The sequence below is a fragment of the Myiozetetes cayanensis genome, unplaced genomic scaffold (genome assembly GCF_022539395.1).
Source record: "Myiozetetes cayanensis isolate MyiCay16 unplaced genomic scaffold, myiCay2020 scf1, whole genome shotgun sequence".
Lineage (NCBI taxonomy): Eukaryota > Metazoa > Chordata > Aves > Passeriformes > Tyrannidae > Myiozetetes > Myiozetetes cayanensis.
Genome location: NW_026086604.1, coordinates 31,599,431 through 31,620,263, shown reverse-complemented (window position 1 = coordinate 31,620,263; position 20,833 = coordinate 31,599,431). Strand labels below are relative to the sequence as shown.

Sequence of the window (20,833 nt, the reverse complement as noted above, 5' to 3'; positions counted from 1 at the left end):
AATCTCTAAAATATATTAAACCACATTAGGAAAACTTATAATTTAAAGGAAAATTCCTGTTAAGACTCTCAATATAACTGCGTTTACTGAGACTGGAAATGTATGTAAAGACCACAGTTTTCTAGTGCCAATACTGAGACATATTTGCACCTGCTCCAAGATACTAAAGAAGAGTTTCAACTTTTTCAAAATTCTAAAACTTAATCAGCCCTAGTGCCAATTAAGTAACTGATAAATTATATTTGATCAATACGTCTCTCTATGTACATATTAAGAAATATCTAAAAGCAAATGGAAACGTTTTGGTTCGTTTCTTTTTCTTCTCTCTTGGAAGGACAAATCATATTCCTGTAGTTTCATGCATTCCCTTTCATTCCACAAAATTCACTAAACTCAGATAATACTTGAATAAAAATGTAGAAGTTTATGCCGTTGTTTTTGCCACAACTGCACAAACTGAAAAACAAAGGTGTTATTTTGTTCCAATAAAGCTGAAGGACAAAAGCAGAAAGAAAACACAGCAGCAAAAGGAAAGCAGGTAATAAAAGTGTATAAGAAAGTAGGAATATACAGAAAAGGGTAGCATAAGAAAGAAGTTAGGAGGAAAGAGGTAGAGAATAAAGAAAAGAAAATCAATCCCTTCAGCAGTAATGCCACACATCATTCATAGTCATTCACCATGAAACTCACTCAGGCATTATGAAAAGAGCTAAAAGCCAAGTTGCCAAATCCTCTATTATTTAATTAGGATATTTTTGTTTGTTTGAAGATCCAGCTTTTGTATTTTAATGATTATGTGAGCAGCCTAGATTTAATTTTTTAAAAGGGCATTTCTGGCCCTCACCACAGTACATAAATACAAGAAAAGGTGATGTTAGATGGATTGAAAAAAGGAATACAGGTGAAAAGAACAAAAAATCCCCTCAAAGTTTTTTTCTTTTCAGAATTGACTTATGATCTGGATTTCTGATTTTAAAAGCCAGTAATCAAATCACAAGGAAACAACCTTTTAAAAATGTGCACCTCGTGTTGCTGCAAATAGACCCCACAATTTTGATATGACACATGTTTTAGCACGTTTACTTTGAACATTTGACTCTATCTTCCTCTTACATCCCTGGAAATTGCTAACTGTTGTCTGAACCTGTCAATAAGACAACAGAAATTCTGACATCAAAACAAAGCATGAATGGCACAGTTGCATGATGGCATCTGAGAGCCAAGGACATGCATGTTGCTAACTCACCAGAAAGATCTAATATTTATCCACAGCATAAGCCCTAATACCATCATTTCTCTCAACATCAACAGTTGGTTGTCATTTAGCAGTGCAGAAATATTATGGCAGATGCCACTTAACCAGAGACAGCTGGGCAAAAGCTGCATCTCAAGTAAACAGTGCCACAGATAGAGTGATAGGGCTGCAATCAGGAGACACCCAGCTCCATGCAGCATACATATTTATATCTCTGCAAATGAATATTAGCCACTTTCCTCAACTTCAAGCATCCAGCCAGAAAGGTGTTTTATGTTCAGGCTGAGGAATTAACTTGCTTTTCTGTCACATCATGAAAAAAACTAATTATATTTCTCAAACAGGTAAGCTGATATCACAGCAAACTTTCCTGAAAACACACCTCACCTGATCAAACAAGAGCAGCTGCAAAATAATACTGCTTTAGATTTTTATAATGTTAAAATCTACTGAGAGAAAATCAGAACCTGACTACGGCACAGACTGAACAAGAGGTAGATTTACCCTTCACTCAGCTGGGCATAGGGTAAAATCTTTTAGTGATAAATAGAAGCTTTACAAGAAGACAGTATTTCATGAAGTCAGATAAAACTGTTTGTTATTTATATGTAGAAATTTGTAAGGCTAAAAAAAACGTGTTTCAGTTATAGCTCACTTGAGGTGAACATGAAACAGCGTAACAGATTTTAGCACAAGATGAGACATTAGCTTTCAAATACAATCCTAGAAAAACAAAGTCTGATCTAGTAAGGGCATTCCATTAATAAACTGTTCTTAAGCATCAAAGGCCATATTTCTCTTCTGAGAATTACCAAGGAAACCCACAGTCTGTAGACATATTCCTCAGTTCAGTTATGATTTACAGACTGTGCATAATAGAAAGATTTGACTCATAAACAGACTTTGAAAAACATCAGTCAATATCTAGATTAAAAAAAAGTTAAGGTAAAAAATTTTAGACTAATCTGTCTTTGCCCAAAAGTCTTCTTCCTCTTGCCTTCTCAATGCAGAGCACAGTACACTGCCGATCAGTCAGCACTTAAAATGTTTTTTTTTAAGCAATCACTCCTGGAAGTTCTTCACTCTCTGAAGGGAGGTAGACCCTTGCAGATTTTGATATCAACAAGTTTCAGACAACCTGTATCTAAAAGTCAAGTGGTCAAAGTATTAAGCTCAATGTTATTCAAATATTTACGGAATATAAGAGCAGAATAACTGCAAAAAATGGACATGTGAAACAGCTTTACTCCTTGGTTTTTTATGTCTTGTAGCACCAGTACCAGTTTGCCTCTAGCAAATTAACTAATGTTCTAATCTTCCTTGTGTATCAACCATAAACCAGCAAATATTACTGAAAATTTCCATCACTTTCTTGACACTTACCCTTCCGTATCTGTTAGCATAGGACCCTGTAAGCAAGGAATGGAAAATGATGATTGTCTCATCCAAATCCCAAATGAATACTCTCTGTAAAAAGAGAATCAGATCAATGTGTTCCTCTGTGAAGCTGATACTTGACATGGAAAGTTAAAATTTGAATCAGTAAGCACACAAATGGGAAAATTTTACTGAAATGGTTATATATTAAAACCATAGTTTCCTTGCTGTTTATTTTTAAAAATAACAATTTGGGGGGTTTTTCCAGAAGAAGGTAATACAATCCGTTAGCTTTTTACTACAATTCCTATTATACCAAATTATTCTATTAGAATAGAATTATATTTATTGTCAAATATACACAGAAAATGAGATTGTACAATTTATTTTCTGAAGCCAAATGTGAGATTAGAAACTGAAATAAGTGAAAAGAAGACTCTGAAAATTAAATCTTCAGGGTTTGAATTTTGTATTTCTGCAAGTCTTAGAAAACAAAGTTCATATAACTGCTCTAAAATTACCTCTAAAATCAGAACAAAGCAAATTGCTGCCAAGCACTTAAATCCCCTTAATTTATGCTAATTTCTAATGCATTTTAGGCCCCTAAAGAATGAAAATCATGAACTTGGATGATGTATGTGTAAAAATTTACGGTGTCAGTAAGTAATTCTTTTGCTTACAGACAATGGAAAATATGTATTTTAAACTCATCTTCTGACCACAAACAAAATGATATTTTAATAAAAAATAAAGTGTTCAAATGCGAGTAGCTTAAATTCTGGTGAGATTGTGTTTCCCCAAGATGACGAATGGGCTAAGCTTTTGGAAAGGAAAAGTAATGCCGTGTGGACGCTCATAGCTGTGGTGTGTCATTGGAGATGTGTTCTCAACACAAACCATGGGCCACTGGGAGGAATGTGGAGATAGCATGAGAGAACAAAAGCCACTATTGTGCTAGAAGTGTCTCCTGTCCAAATGCAAACCTTTCTTATCCTCAGGAAAAGCTTGCCTTTTTTTTTTTTTGCCTTCTTTTTTTTTGTTTTTTCTTCCATTTGTTTGTTTGCTTTGTTTTAATGAAAAGGAGAAAGAAATACAGAGTATTTTTCAGAGAAAGTAGGAGCTTTTCCTGAAGAAGGTTCTTTAGATGAAAAACCCTATCTTCTATGAAAATACTCTCAGGAAAAAAAGGGAGCTTCAATGCCACTTTATTTTTGATGTGTAAATAATATTTCTCTGTGCAAAATAATGATAAAAATAAAGTCTGTAACAGGCAAAAGACATTTAACATAATGTACCTCTAGATCAGAGTCAGGTGGTGGTGAAGGATTATTGTTTCTTCTGCCACGTCCACGTGATTTCCCATCTGAACTACGACGCAATCTATCTGAATCTGAATCTTTAATGGGGGTTGATGGACTGTGGATTGTACTGTATTCTGTTATAGTAAAGAAAGGACATTTTTACCTTTCAGTTCAAACTTCAAAGTGTTCAACTTACTTGCTTTTCATGCGTGACACTAAAACCGGTATGTTCTGCTAACTAGTGCTAACTAAAATATTTAAATTTACAATGATGAGTAGTAATATTGACACATAAATTAATTCAGTATAGCCTAAGTTATATGAAAAAACAGAGTCATAAATTATTTTAATAAACACGTAAAAAAGAACTAAGTAAAAAAATACAATAATTCCTTCAAATATTAGCAGATTAAATTCTAAACAATTTTAAGGGATGCCAGCTCTTTATAAAAGAACATTGATTTAACTCTAAGCTTTCAAATATGATTTAAAATAACTGCTATGGTGACTGGTAAGAAAAAAACATCTCGATGTGGAAAAAAAAAGAAAAAGAAATTGAAAAATTTTCCAAATTGCCTGGTTGCAGACAATTTTCTTTTAGATTGCTACATTTGAGCCAGAAGAATAGAATTATTTCTAATTATGGCATAAAACAGTATTTATTTTCCCATGGTAATTTCAATTAGTAAGTTTTTTAAATATGCATCAACTATGGAGATGAAATTTATAGTATTTTTAAGGCCTGCTCAACACTGAATTGTTCCAATGAGTACCTTCAAGATAGGATGTAATTATTTACAAACATTTTAGTATTGTATGCTAATCATTATGCTTCAGCAACATTTATTTGCAAGACTGTTTACTGTTGTTGAACAGGTGAAAAAAGAATTATGATTTATATATGTAAGAACAACAAAATTCTTCTGAAAACATGCTAGTTGGAAGATATTTTGCTACTCTTAACATCATAGACTCAGTAACAGTGAAGGTCTTGTACCTTAATAAAGCAGACACCCAGCATCAATTATCCTTCCTATTAATTTACTTAGAAGTACCACAGTTCTCAGAAATGCAACTACACATTTTTAAATATTTTTAAATTTTGAAGACTTCCATTCATAGTCTGAAGTTCACAAATATATTTATTTTGACGGTCCTAGTGAATTTTTTTCCTAAAAACACTATTTTAGTGAAGGCAGCTGAAATTTTTATGTTTATCAATTTTACTTCTCATTTAACATTAACTACTCTTTAGAGTTCAGTAGATACAAGTATTTGTATTTTCATTTTAATCAGCCTAGCCCATGGCATTCCAGCTTGAACAGACAGGTATAATTCTCACACAAGTGATTCTTTCTCCTAGGAAAACATCCTGTTGAGGTCAAAGGTTAGATTAAGGAGGAGACTCTGGACATCTGTGTAACACCACATATGCACAATTACTCAAAATAATAAAAGTTGCTTGTGCTGAATGAAAGGAAAAGGTCTTGAAATTCTCATGCTCAGCTTTCAAATCTATCCTTATTGAAAACTGACATATCTTATATATTTCACATTATATATTTACCTAAGTATTTCAGGCTACATTAAACAAAGCAGAGCAACAAGTTAAAATGTAAGTCAGGGTTAAACACAGAAGCTTCAAAAGACACTTAGTCTATACTAAAAGAGCGATTCTGTGTATCAAATTTTTCCAATCAATTTGTCTGCTATACACAGTTTCTTTATTACAATCTTTAATAAAAAGGAAAACGAAAGAAAACAATGCACAGAAGCCTTGAGATAAATTACAACACAGTAAAATAAACAGACTGGAATTCCTTCAACAGATATACTGGCCAATAATGTTCTAAATATGTGTTCTAAAGTTTAGACGTAATGAAAAATTGCATTTCCTATTGACTAATTTAAATTAGGGCTGCTCTTGGTCTCTGACAATGTTTTTAGGATTGTGGCTTCAGTTACAATTTTTTTAAATTATTCTCACAGACATGCTATGACTAAAAATTTTAAGTATTAAAATTGCAGTAGTAACAATAATACCAAGTAAAATAGGAAACAGCATGGAAAGAGTATAAACAAAACTTCAGGACAAATGAACCCGAGCAAACCCAAATGAGTGAGCATGCAGAGCAGAGCATGGTGAGGGCAGGGAAGAAAGTCTGTTTTAAGAGCCATCCAGCTCTCCATGTTTCTGACCACCTTTCACTTAAGAATACTGCATTCAAAATTTCAAATACAGGGCTGCAAGCTGGAATGGGGGCTCATTTTCAGTTCCCTTTCACAGATAACCTGAATGCACCAGCACTTGACAGAAAGACTCCCAACTCTACCTCAGGACCCCAAGGTGGGTCGGGAAGACCTTAGCCCACCCTTCTTGGAACCACTGTGCCTGCATCATTCCCAAGAAAGATTTATCTTGCTCTTACAGATCTCTCCAGGAAATTTACTCTGCTGCTTTGACAGCTGTGCCATTAGAACGTTCAACTTTAGCATTCATTACAACAATATAAATTGAATCTCTGAAAGGGGGGAAAGATTATTCCCTTCATTGTATTTGCATGCATTTGAAGACTGTTCACAGATCCCTTTGCTGTTAGGTTAAGCCTTCCTCGAAAATCCTCTTTTCCAGGCTCTGATTATCACTCTCTATAGTCTCTCCAAACTGGGCACAATAACGCAAAGCAAAGTCAAGCAAAGCTTGACTTCCTGGATGTCCCACAGGCTACCCCCCTGGGCCCCACTTGGCAGGATTTTTCTGCAATATTTCCAATAAACGTTACATTCAGGATTTCTAGATCACCTTCTGAGGAGGAAGTGACACTGAACTGGTTGTTTCTCAAAGACCTGACCAAACCTTGCACATGAACTGAATAAGCAACATTGCTAATACTTGGAACTCCTGAGTCTATTCAGGGCACCAGTGTGTTACAGTGTGACAGATGGCTGTAACCAATGGGGGGAAAACATGACTGTGTGTGCAAGAAACTTATTCCATGCTTGTAAAGGGAAACCAGAGCAAGTATTTTTTGAATTAGGGCTGTTGGACAGAGCAGCCTCCGTGTGCATGGCTGGGTTACCAGCTCGCTGCCCAATGGTCACTCTCAGGTCCTCATAAGGAAACACAGTTAAAGAATACAGAGTCCAGTTGAGCCCTGAGCCTCGACTAGAACCAAGCCCTGACAAATTCTGGAACAAGAAAAACAACAGCGGCTGAGGGTATTCCGTGTGCCACCAATATCTGGAGTACTGAAAGCGGTCTGCAGGGAAAGGTAGAGCCTGGAAGGAGCTGCCAACATTCCCCATCCCACATTTGTGCAGTTCATCATTCCTGCCTAAATGTATACCTCACACCTGCTCCTATTCAGATCACATCTCCATTTTTTGAGTTCTCATCCCATCTCCAAAGAACTCACAGCCCCTCTCAGCATGGTGTCATCTACATATTTAATAGGCAAACACATTCTGTTCCGTCATCTAAATGATTAATGAAAATGTGGTATGGTGCTAGGCCCAAGGCAGACACTGAGGAATGCTGCTGTAGCCATCCTTCTATTTTAATAGCGAGCTCTCACTGAGTTCTCTCTGGACACCATTTCCTAAACAGTTTTATATCACTCTGCTGTAGTTTCTGCCAGACTGTTTTAGTCTAGTTTTCTTATAAGATTGTTAAGTGAAAAAATTTAACTGCCAGGGTAGAAGAGACTTTCTGAAGTCAGGTTATAAGGCCACAAACTCATGTTATCATTATTCTACAATCATTGGTAGCAGAAGGGTAATTTGTTCAACTTCAGCTGACTTCATGGTACCAGACATATTTTAATATTATCCAAGTGAAATGATTATGCTTCTAAAGCACCGAATTTAATTTTATCCTGTTTTTGAGCATCACAAACACAGATAAGCACAGGAGGAAACCTTACCCTCCACAAAATCATGAGCGCAGAAGGGGGTGAGGATTAGGTCTCTACTGCCTATCAATACTAAAGCAAGATCACAAAAAGGAACTGGCAGCAGCTGGGTTAAATACAAGGAGTTCAGATAAAACCTAGGAGATTTGTGGTACATTTTGCCAAAAAAAACATGACAGGCTCCCAAAAGATTACCAGGGCTCAAGAGAAGGCTGAAGACACCCCTCAAAGTGAAGCATTCAGGAGTGCTACAGCCACACCACATTAGCAGGTGGAGTCTGTGGGACCAGACAAGTGGTGGCAACATCACCAGGCTCCACTACCAGTTTCTGGGAGGTCATTTCAGTGCAGCCTGATCAGGTCCAGCCTGGTCTAGTCTCCTAAGAATCCTCAATAGGGGCTGGAGGAATTAGGAGTCTCTTGGAGGATACTTTCCAGGTTAGCTTTGACTGGAAGGACTCCAGCTGAGTGCTCTAGGACCTCTTTGCTGAGCCAAAGCTCCATATCAAAACAGACCTTACTCCAAATTAAAATGCTAATGCAGGCACACCCTAAACATACAAACAACATCAGCTCTGGAAATCCCCTGAGACAAAAATATATGGAATCTGGAAAAGTACTTAGGGCAAGTCTGACACAAGTTTAGTCTGTTCTTGCTGCACCCGAGATGTATGCTGATGGCCTCTGAAGCAGCAGGGCATGGGGCTGGTTGATCCATCAATCTGGACCTCTAGAGCCATTCCTGTGTGTTGCATATGCCTTCACAGAATTATGTTAATAATGTAGGAACAGTTACTCTTCTTCATCCAGGAACATACACATCATTTTAGATCTTCCCGCTATAGCAACTCTCTGCACTCTGCCCCAGGTAGACACTAAATGTTACAGCTTGTTTCTGTTTCAGACACTCAAGAGTTCTCTCTTCCAAACCTTGGATAAGTGTGACTTCTCTAGTCAGTCAAAAAAAAAAAAAAAATTTAAAACCCAGATTCTATAAATGTCTTGTTTTCCAGGTGTGACTGGTACTCCCCTGCTCCTGACCTGGTAGTAACCCCTGTAGAATACGGTCACACCAAGCCAGATAAAAACTGCACATAACTGTGAGAAATAAAATATGTTTACACTCTGGCTTAACTAAATGCATGAACCATACTGCAGCAGACTTTCCTCTATGCTTCAAGGCACCCCATTATTGCAACTTGACATAACAGTTCATGAGCATATACTTCCTTGTTATACATCACTGAGGGAGGTTTTGATGGTTTTTTTATGCAGGACAATTTTCCAACATCTCATAAAAAACCCCCAACTTTGCCTATGAATAGGCAGTACAGCCACAGACAGAGCTTTTGCAACACCATATTCTGTAATTCATTTCTGTTTGTTATGGAAATCCCCCTTAAGTAATTGCCATATTTTCTTACTGTTGATTTCAATGTACAGCAGTAGTATCAAGTGACAAATCTGGGGAAAACTGGCTGTCCCAGAAATCCCAAAATCAGGTCTCTCTCAGTAAATCCAACTGGTGAGCGTATGGGTAAAGCTTTTGCTGTTGACAAAGGCATTGCAAATTTTGTCAGATTTTTCCCTACTACACTGAAAGGGTATGCAAAAAAGAGTAAACATACATTATCAAAGTAATCATATCTCATGTCACAGTGTAAATTACATGGATGACATGGGTCTAGAATAGTTAGGATAGTCAAATGTCTCTGCAAGTAGGTATGTACAAATATTTTCCATTTAGACTGTGCCTAGATTAATGGTTTGCTGTCAAATCTTACACTTAATTTTGAATAAAGAACCTAAATCCTTAGACCAGTGTTGTTTCAACTCCTGTATACCAGAAAAAAAATGTAAAATTTGGGTAATTTGAATGTGTCAGTCTCATGCTATGATTTTCCTACTTTTGCATACTTAAAGTTTACTTTTGCATAAATAAACTAAACACAAATTTCACGAGCGTTTATACAGACTTATTCTTCTTACATAAACCTGGACCAGAATTAAATAATGCAGCAGAATCACATATGTATTTGTTGGTTTGTTTTTTTTTTTTACTTCTCTATAAAAAAAAGCAGTACTATATTAGTAGTAAGTAAAAGTACTAAATAAGTATTGCCAGGAATACAATAATGCCTGCTGGTAGGATCATAGAAGTATGCCTTTAGCGTTGTTTTGACAAACATCAAAATCTTTACCTTAAAAATGAAGTTTGTATATTGAGGACTAAGAGCATACTACTATAAACTTGACAGAAACTCTCAATAGTTTATTAAAATACTGGCAAAATGCCTATTTACTTCAAGGTTTGGTTGACTTCTTGATTTAGTATTCAAAATAATGACAAAATATTATATTAACAGTATATCTCATATATATATCTATAACTGTCTATATACATCTATAAAAGTATATATAAACAATGGATGACAACAACTATATCAACAAGCCCTGGAGTGGTCCAGATTTTTTTCCTCCAATTTTCTTTGTTAAAGAAAAATATCCCATAATGGACCAGTAGTACCTGTATACCTTGTAGTTATTTCTTCCTTACTCATTAGTTATGCTTTCAAAAGATTTGAAATCATTGTAACTTTTAATCCCACCAAAACCAATGATGAACACCCTATTTATTTATTTAAAACAGAGTCTACTGAAAAGTGCATCAAGTTTTTAGACTCAATATATTTTGCATCCAGGGGTCAGACTATATATTGTTGGATGCAATGCCAAAGAGTTAAAGTTTCACATTCTAAATGCAAAAGCAGGAAAACAAACTTTATAAGAAAGGCAAAACCAGTGCTGTACTTGGCCATTCATTATTGCATCCAGTCCTCTTTCTGTTTTTACAGAATTTTCAGTGATGTTGACTCCTGTATAAATATACCTTCTAGATTTACTCTTCATTTTTATTTATGAAAAACAACAAATATTAGAATAACAGAAATTTACTGCAAATATAGCAGCATTTGTTTTCATACAGGTATTAGTGAAAGGTTGCCTATCTAGTCTGTTTGCTCTGTTTCATTTTCCTGTCTCTAATTTATAGTTATGAAATATGATAAGGAGAAACTGTAAAAGTTGTTTTCCCTTTTGCAATACTAAATGTGATACAGTGTTCAAGGGAAAAAAAAATTAGTTTCTAAGAGCAAAATGGTGACCCATGGCTGAGAACAAGTTTTGTTGGCTGGTACACCCCCTTAAAAACCCTTGTGGGGTTTTTATTCTGCATTGTGAAGTATGTGAGTAATACCAAAAACCCCATAATATATTAAACATACTTATTACAGAAACCAAGAAAACTGAAAGAGATCAAATCTCAAGAACAATGGAAGTCTCTCTTGCAAGAAACACTGTATAATAAATTGCAAATACAGTATCATATGAAATAGAAGGATAAATTCAGCTTTACTGAATTAATTTATTAAAAAAACCCTTGCACAAATAGAGAATTTTTTGTTACCAGCTGTGATGATAGAGTTGAAACATTGCAAGAGAAAATTATTAAAGCTTTAGAAAAGGTAGTCTTTTTTTATAATAACTCTTAGAAATATGCGTTATGAATGTTAAGTATTTTAGAACATCAAAGCAGGCATAATGGATGGGGGCAAAACTCCATCTGTCCAGGGTAAGTTTCAACATGGGCAAACAGCAGGAAACTAAGTGAGAAAGCATAAAAACGATAGACACAGCACTAATTCATCCACTGTCTCCCGTGATTTTCTGCGTCAAGAATTTCTTGAATTGACATTGGTGTCTGTGTAAACCTAATCTTTGAGTCTGTCTAAGCAATGCTTGAACAGGCACAAATATTTTCAATTCACAACGTCCTGAAGCAAAGAGCTGCACAGCTTACTTATATGAAACATAAAGAAATACCTCCTTTTTTTCACCCTGAACCTATTTCAGTGAATTTGAATATTGGAAGGAGAGCAAATGTTTGCTCATTTGTCTAATTCCATTCTTTTTTATAATTTTAATTATTATTACTTCCATTAAATACTACAGCTTAGACAAAAAAAATCAGCAACTCTCTGTCCATACCTGGGATAATCTGTTCAGCGTATGGACTGAAAGCTCACCCCAGAAGAAAATTAACATTCCATTGCCATTCTGATGGAAAGTATTTTCTTCTGCAAAAAAATTTTACAAGTGGACAAAAAACCCAAAACAACAAACCTTAGAAAATCCTTACTTTTGAACTAAAACAAAATATCCAATGAAATCTGAAACAGAGGATACATTAAAATTTTGAAATGGCCAACTGAGATTGTTTTGCTTAACAATTTTGTGATCATGTCACTAAGAAAAATACAACCTTCTGTTCACAAGAAAATAACATTAATTTGTATGTCTGACTTATGGAACAAATGATTTTGTCCTGACCGTGGTACAAGAAATTTTTCAAACATACAAAGGGAAGAGACAGAAGAAACACTGAGAATGGAAAATCTCAGGTTCTTCTGCAAGAATCCGTGGATGCCCTGGATTGCATGGCAGAAACTTTCATATTTAGTTAGGAACTGAGGCAAACCATAAAAGGATTATTTTGTATTTGGACAAGGAATTAAACGTATTTCAAGTGAAATTATCTGAGCTTTCTGAGTCTGCAAAACTATACTAAAAATGTCACAGGCGCACATAATTATTTTCTCTCTTTCACATTTTTCTTACCAGACTCTTCTGTTTCACTTACTGGCCCATTTTCATAGGAACCACCTATGTATGTCAAATTATTCTGGTGCCTCTGTAAAGTCTGAAGGCTGTTCTGTGCTTGTCCTGGCATAGTTCATAACCACAAAGATTACATGGGTTTTTTTAAATATAGAAGATGTGTAGGATGGCTGCAATTCAGCAGCTGGATCGCATCCTACTATATGTGATGGCTCTCCACTGCCCCCCACCATTCCTCATATGAAGCGTTCCAATTGTGGTAGAGAATTAGCAGCCTAACTTGACCAGATGTGGCAAAACAGCCTGCAGAAATCTGACTAACAGCAATTAATTATTTTTTTTTTTATTTTGCCCCTTTGTTCTGTGTTTTTTAACCCAACTATGAATTTCCTTCTGTTGAATACACCTTTCACTTGTCCTCAGTCCACCAGAACTCCCCTTCTCCATGCTGATCCTCTTTTCTTCGGCCTCAGCCTTGCTTTGTCTTTTGAGCAGACTGTATGTGAGTTCAGCTGAGGCTTTGCAATAAGCCTCAGCAAGGAAAAAAGCAAAACCATTTACGCCATCCCAGGGGAAATGGCAAGAACAGCACTAGATTCACTGACTGGTCCTTTCTTCCCTTCTTGCAAGGGGTTCTTCAAAGAGTTAAAGGTTTGTGAGGCAGCAAAAGGTTCTGACCTAATTTTTCCTCAGGAACCCAATATTGGTTTCCTTAGGAACGCTGGGTTCCTTAGGAACCCATCACTGTTAGCCACCCTAAACTGCTCTCATACCAATGGAGATGCTTTGGCACCTCAGGATTAAGATTGTAGTTAAACTGAACTTTAAATAGAGGTATTCATCTCTTGCCACTCAAAACAGGAGTCTAAATAGGCTGGATCCTAACTTACATGCATAAAGATGACAACTGCATAAAGAAAAATGGAAAAATCTGGATCTCGCCCTGTCCCTTCTCCTGCCTACAACCACTTTAACAAAGGAGAACAGAAAAATGGCTTTCATTAGCTCCTCCTAATAGAGAAAACCCAAAAAATTCTTTACAATTTTTTGACAAAACTTTCATAACAAGAATGCAGAGGATTTGAGGAAGGAAAAAAAAAAACTTCTTAAAAAGAAACTGATAGAAAAGTTCTGTCCAAGCTTATAGAGTACAGAAAACTATTTAAATAGGAAGACAGCCTTTAAGCCAGTAAGTTTGAGCTTGGGAAAATATAACTCCTCTCTTTGTATATGCATTTACTATTGCTTTTAGGGAGTATCAACGACTTAAAAAAAAAAAAAATGCAAAATTTTGCAAAAGATCAGAACCCAGATAATATAACAATTTTAATATCTTGCTAAAAAGCTAAAATTTGATCACATTTGGGTTTTGGGCTAAGAAGAACTTAACTGCTTCCAACTTCAAAAGAGAAGCAAATAAACCCATCAGAAAACAAAAGTAAAAAATTTCTAAAGACTGAATAGCAGGGTTATTAAGAAGACACCAACATATATCCACATATTCTAAATGCTCCAGACTCCAACATGCATTTGTATATTTAGAAAGATATCTTTCTCTAGTACATTGCATACATATGTGACCTCGTGTATATAAACACATACATCATCTGTATCTTCTTCCCTATTTCCTTTCAGTAAATGCCTCAAACAAGACAAAACTGAATACATTTTCTTCAGGTACACATTCATGCAGAAAAGCAACAGAGGCCTAGCAAATTATACTAAAAGCTTGCATTGCACAGGTAAGATTAGTCACATCAAATATTTCAGGAAAACTAAAAACAACTTCCCCCAAAAAAGTCCAAAACAAAACCACATGATACTATTGCTGAATTATAGCTGCTTCTCACTGCATTACTGTGAGACACATCTGCAATCTTGGAATTTCTCTCTGACAGATTTCAAACTTCTGCCATCTACTAAGTACTGACATGCTTGAACTGCTTAAAAAAAAAAATAAGGATTTTTATTTTTTTCAATAATGGGAAAAGTATTTTTCACCCCTCATTTCCAAAAACAGCTGGAGCAGTTTGGCATAAATGTTCAAAAATATTCAGCTAGTACAGGACTGCCAAATTCCACCAAGAAAGGTAAAATGACTGGGAAAAAGAAAAAGCCACTGAAAATCTTTTCTTAAAATGGAAACACTTGTGCAATTTCAATTCCCCATTACAAGCATTATTATGTCCTCTGAAAGTAAAAAACCACAAAAGCTCTCTTTTAAGTGGACAGTTGGGCTATGGTCTGAAGGCCTCTTGATTTCAGTCTTACTTAGGAAAACTCAAAGGAGTTTATCTTAATGAAGACAGAGCTTAAAAACAGAAGGTTCTGGTTTAGCATAAAGACTGGTCCAAACCCCGCAATTTTTAATACATGGATTTTACAAATAAATACAAACAAATTTTATTTTGCACAATCTTTAAAACTTTTACTGATCATCTTTTTTCTTCACTCCATTTTCTGTTAGAATCTACACAAGATGTGCCACAGGCTCAGGATTAAGAAATAACAAACCAAAAATCAACAACTACACCAAAAAAAAAAAAAAAAAAAATCCAACTCAATCCCCTTTCAACCTAAAAAAGCATGCCTCATAGGGACAATAAAATCCATGTAATTACCTGCTGCAGGATCTGTAACTGCTTGACTGGTGATGCCAGATGGTGGTTCTTGAAGCTGGTATGTTGCGTTTGTGGAGGGTGTCGTAGGGCTGGTGTTGGTGTTTGTCATGTAATGTGAAGGATACGGTGAGCTATTATAATACTGTGCATATTGGCCCTGGCCAAAACTGGGATAAGAGGGATATTCCTGCAAGACAAAAAAGCAACTGAATAGTCCATCAAAGTTTTGCTACTTTTTAGTATAAATTCCAAAATATAACTACAAACACATGTCAGACTTTGAGCAAGCATGCTTCCTGGACTAGATGCTATAGGACCTAAAACTGCGAGGTAATAAAACAGTATCTAATATGCACATAATTCAGTATGTCTTCTCATACAAGCAGTTAATTAGACACACTGCTGACTATGTGTGATAAAGAACATCAGCCTCAGACAATTAATTCTAGAATTAATGGAAGACAACAAATTGAAGAAAAACATTTATAAACCTTAGTTTAACTTGATGCTAATTTCTTTCAACAAACTATATAAAGGCTACATTTTTTCAGTGGATGAGAATTCTAAGTTTGCCAAAGTTTGCTGAGCTCCTATTTACAAATTTACCTGCTGTGAACTATTAAATCCAGTAGAATTTGTGAGGGAATTATTTCCTGCATATATTCCTGATGACGTTGTAAAACTGCTGCCTGAAATGAAAAGAAAAATTACATACATTACTAAAACAAAGTATCGGAAAATAACTTCCATCACACGGTTATATCATAAGGTTATGGCATATTTGTAATATTCCCCATATGTTGACCAATTTGGCTCTACAACATGTTAATATATGGAAAGTGGTAATTCATAGTTCCTACACTGTGTGTTTCATTGTTGCAATAAAAAAATCCCTTGAAATTTAGACAGGAATTTTGGAGCCACCTCAGCTCTGATTGAATACTAGGCTATCCCACCCTTTCAAATAATACCCAGCATTGTAGAAATAATGAGGGTTTCTTTACTTTTTTTGTTGAACAATAATGGTAGGCCTTGTTCCACGAGATGCCATCTCCACTCACGAAAGCCCAGTGGCTTTGTTTCTCCTCCCACCTTTGCGAACTGTGTCCTCTCCCCTCCTGAGCCTCAGCCCCTTGCAGGAACAGCAAAAGCCATAACTCCCTGCTTCAGACAGCTCAGTCAACTGCAAAGCCATTAGGATTCACTAATCGATCATACACAGCCTTGGGCTGCAAATCTTTTCTTTTTTGATAGAGTCTATTAGGCATGACAAGAGAAAAAAAGTATCTCTGAGAAGGGAGATCCAGTATTGAATTTAGCCCAGATACTGAATTACTGCCTTCATCTCTCTTCTCCTGCTTTCATGAGCCACCAAAACCAGACAGATGGGGCTCTTGTTTAATACCCAACCTGAGAAGCTGTCCCACTAAAAGGGCAGCAACCCCCTTTCAGCTGTTTTGCCCTCACTGGTTATAACCGGGAGTGACACAGCCACCAGCTGAGACATATGGATGCACAGGGTGAACTACATAAGCCACCACAAAGTCTGTAATCAGGCAACCTATCGAACTTGTCCAGCAGGAGAATACCAGCCAGTGCAGGTTACTAAAGCATACAAGTTGTTTACAGTCTCTCTCACCACCATAACCTGCCTTAGTGCAAAGATATACATACGTCCAGGGAGCAAAAGCTTGCAGGTGAGCAAAGACAAAGAGGGATGAAAATCAACAGGGAGCCAGGCACACAGATGCACCACTCCTCCAAGATAACTGACAAAACTCAATTAACAACCAAATTCCATGCAGAGGTTGCTCACTGGGAAAAGTGACATTTCTTGCAACTCCAAAGAGCACAGAATGCAGGCAGGGCTGCATGCTCTGTATAACCCCATCAAGTCAATTGTGAGCTATCTACTTCTCCAAATAAAAAAAAAATCAAAACAAATAGGTATCCTAGTTATGAAAAGTCAGAAGGGAAAATATTTGCTTGCGTTGATTGCAAAAGTAACTAAAAGCACATACAAGTTAAGTTTCGAACAAAGAAGGAGATGTGAAGTCAAACAGCAACGGGAGTAAAAGATGAAGCTTAAACTTAACGTGTGATAATGACTGTAAACATTTCTCTTGTATCTTCTATTAATGCAAAAGCTCTGTGGTTGTTGATAGATGCTACTAATCCTGTGAACTAAAATCAGATTACTTCAGCAGAAGAGTTGACATCCAAGTTTAGCAGATAGTACAGATAAACAGTACTAATGAGAAAAACATGTTGTTTTAAATTTAATTTAAAATTGGAAAACAGATGTTTTCTTTTTTATTATAACAAACCCCAGAGCCAAAATACAGCTGAAAAATATTTTAAATTGCAAAACTTCGAAATGATATTTTATTTCTAATACTGCTTTGGCTGGAAGAATGTAAGTCACTCTGTCTCTTTTTATTTCTGTAGGTATTTTTGAGTGATGCAGTAATACATTCAAACACAGGTTTTAGAGGTGCACAGTTTGAGCCACTCTAAAAAAGATATAAAAAGCCTCTCATAAGAAAAAAAAAACAAACCAAACCCAAAGACTTTTTTTGAGGAATACGTTACCTTCCGCAGAAAATTTGGCAAATAATTTGCAAGAGCAAATGAGTAAAGTAATTACATGCCAGCCAGCATCTCTGCCTCTCAGACAAAGACACACACATACTAACTCGCAGATCTCTCTTTCATCTCATGGTCAGCACTGGCTCCTATGGAGGAGGGGTAGGGGTCTCCTAGACCGTAACAAACATGAAGCAGGTTTCTCAGAAACAGCTCCGTGGGCCACCCAGAACTACAGGCCTAAAGTTCTTTTTACAATGCTTCAATGTTGCCATTTGTTTTTTAAGTATTCATGGCACAGAGCTGATGTCCTGCCTTAGCTGAGCAAACACGAAAATGAGAATCGCTACAAAACGCACGAGATTTACTGCCCTAACTTGGCCGGCTACATAGCTTTAAAATGTGATAAAAGCTGTAAATTGCAGGTCAAAGGTCTATTTTGCAAAGAGCTCTGACCCACATTAAAGCTGGGAATCCCATCCAGCGTTGGAAGGCTGACGGACCCTGCTGGACTGGGGTGCAGGCTCCAGGCACGGGGCTTGCCCTGTGCTGCTGCCGCGAGGCGTGGGGTGCTGTCCTCCCCCATGTGTTGACCACAGTAGTCCATTTGCTTTCCTGGCTCGGTCTCCTTGCCGTGGGCTATGTCTATCATCAGGGTACAATGTATGTGGCAGAAGTTTAGTGCAGCTCTCCTGGGAAAGCCTAAGACGGCCAGATGGGCTATTTAAACTCAAGGTTTCTTCCGTTTGCTTACAGTGCTTAAAAATCCTTGGCAAACTCTCCCTTGTTGTCCTAGTAACTGGTTAGCCATCCAGCACAATATTTTTATACTGTATAATAATAACCAAATACCTTAACGTTTACTTTTTTATGGTTGATTTCCCAAACCAATTGGATAGTTAATCATCACAGTCTTGGTAACTAAAACAATGCCAGTGCTCATCATAGGTATCCTATCTTTCCACAGTAGGATACTTGGGTGCAGGGTAAAAGCCATCTTTTATCACAATCAAAGGATACTCAAATAAGACAGTTGCAAATGGAGGTCTTTCCTTGCCGCTCCCCCCAGCCCTTCTCCACTTCATTTATCCTCACTGAGCTATCCTTACAACTCTGCCAATATAGGAACAACAGATCATTCCCACAGCCATTAGTCATGTAAGTGGTCTTTCAACATCTATGAAGCAACTTATATGAAAAACAGCTTAAGGAACACACTCGTTAAGTAAGGGAGTAGAGACATGAGGTGGTAGAACTGCCTGAGCCCTCTTCTCACCCTTTCCCCTACGCACCCCCTGTTCCAAGGATGATAAATTTGTAACAAACAAAAACCTGATTAACAGAATAACCTTAACGCGGAGTCACAGGCAGTGATTCTCCTTATAATTTTCAAAAGTTGGCAGTCTCTCCCTGCACTATTGTTCAGTGACTAATCACGCTGTAATTTCAGCAGGGTCAGGAAAAGCACTGGATTTAATTGGCTGCACACGCACCGCAAGGCAGAGTCTCTACATTGCAGGAAGACATTCACCCCAGGGAGAGGAACCAGAATTAACTCCAAAGCTTTCAAGCACGAGGTAACCCCAGTCAGGGAACATGAGCATGACAACTGCAAGGCCACTAGGAAATCCCCTTTACTGCAGGCAAGAACGCAGGGCCCCGAGCGCGCTGTCATGTAACGCATGGTTGTGAAGTAGGTTGTGGGATCCATTATCTCCATTTAGCAGCTCAGCAGCTGCACGCAGGAGATGAAGAATGGCTGTTGCAGGCTATGACAAGGCTGAGGCTGCAGCCTGCCCATATAGTGCTAGAGGGGAAAGGGAGAAGAAACTCATTTTCCTCTCTGGAGGTTTTTGCACAAACAACTGAACAGCAGCAGCACTAACCCTGTCGTCTGACATGAGAATAAATTTTGTCCTTTGAAACTATGAATAGGTTCTCCTTCCAAAATTAAATGAGGAAAGGGAAACAAATGTTCCTGTTTGCTTTTAACAGCTGTTCAATCTAAAGGAAGAATTAAGTCAGTTTAAAGTAATTTCAAATACAAAAGTTAGCCTTATGAAAACATTAAAAAGACATATATATTCTCATGTATAGTATAGACATATACTGTCAAACATTTAATTGGAAGAAAGACCTGTTCAGCGATATGATTCTTTTCTACTTAGCATCTAACAACTTCACAAATATTTTCATCTGAAATGTTATATTCTTATGGTCTCTAAGGTTTCTGTACAAGACCAGTCCTTCCCTCACCCACACATTGTGCTGTTTATGAGTACAACAGAAAGAACATACACACCACAGGAACCACCTAACTCTGACCCGTGTTTCTTCTGCCCAAGCCAGACTGTCAGTGATCTGCTGAGTTCCACAGGTGGGCAGCTCACAGCCCAAGCACAGCACAGCTGGAGCAGAACCCAGCTCAGACCCCCTCCTCCCTCAGCCCTGCAGACAACAGCATCATGAAATCAATACCTCCGACCCTCTTCTTGTTAGAGCTTCGAACTGGGTCATCATTAATACATTTGCAGAATATTTTTAGGTCCTTGCTTTCCAATGTGTACAACCGAAATGCTTTCCAGGATGTTTCTGTTCCATCTCCTGACAACTGACACCCTCTCCTGAGCTTGACAATTCTGATCTTATACACATTTTGAATATTGCAGAAAACAAAACAATACTGTTTACGGCAGATCTCTGCACAGTCCATTGACTGAGTCCTAGCTCTGTTCTACTAATGCCAGCATTCACTTACTCTTAAAATTTTCCAACAAACACTCTCTCACGTTACCCCATGCTGCTCCCCCTTTCCTCCCTCTATCGAATGAGTTTCCCACAGACATCTGCAAAACTACTACTTCACTGTCCCGCCTAAAATCCCCTTTACTTGACATCCCTCTCCTCCATACCTTACAAAAAACAACTTCAGAGCTGTTAGAAAACCAATATGGAGTGCTGACTGTTTATTACTGCTAAACGGTGTCAGCTTTATTGTTACATTAGGGCCTTCTAGCCTGTATGTTTTGTTTAAGACTCCAACTTCCATGGGACTATATTTTTATTTGGTTGTATAGGTTAGCACAACAGGATCCTCTGTATATG

At 37.1% G+C, this 20,833-nt stretch overlaps 1 protein-coding gene across 7 annotated transcripts in view; it reads right to left on the bottom strand.

Moving 5' to 3' along the window:
• The window catches only part of EYA1 (EYA transcriptional coactivator and phosphatase 1), a 151,096-nt gene that overhangs the window by 43,295 nt on the left and 86,968 nt on the right, over positions 1-20,833 (bottom strand). For all 7 annotated transcript variants that reach the window (XM_050322339.1, XM_050322291.1, XM_050322300.1 and 4 more), the window contains 4 exons: positions 15,749-15,831; positions 15,143-15,329; positions 3,928-4,067; positions 2,639-2,722 (listed from right to left, as the gene is read on the bottom strand). In XM_050322339.1, the coding sequence (XP_050178296.1) occupies positions 2,639-2,722; positions 3,928-4,067; positions 15,143-15,329; positions 15,749-15,831 (494 nt within the window). The remainder of the gene's footprint in view (positions 1-2,638; positions 2,723-3,927; positions 4,068-15,142; positions 15,330-15,748; positions 15,832-20,833) is intronic.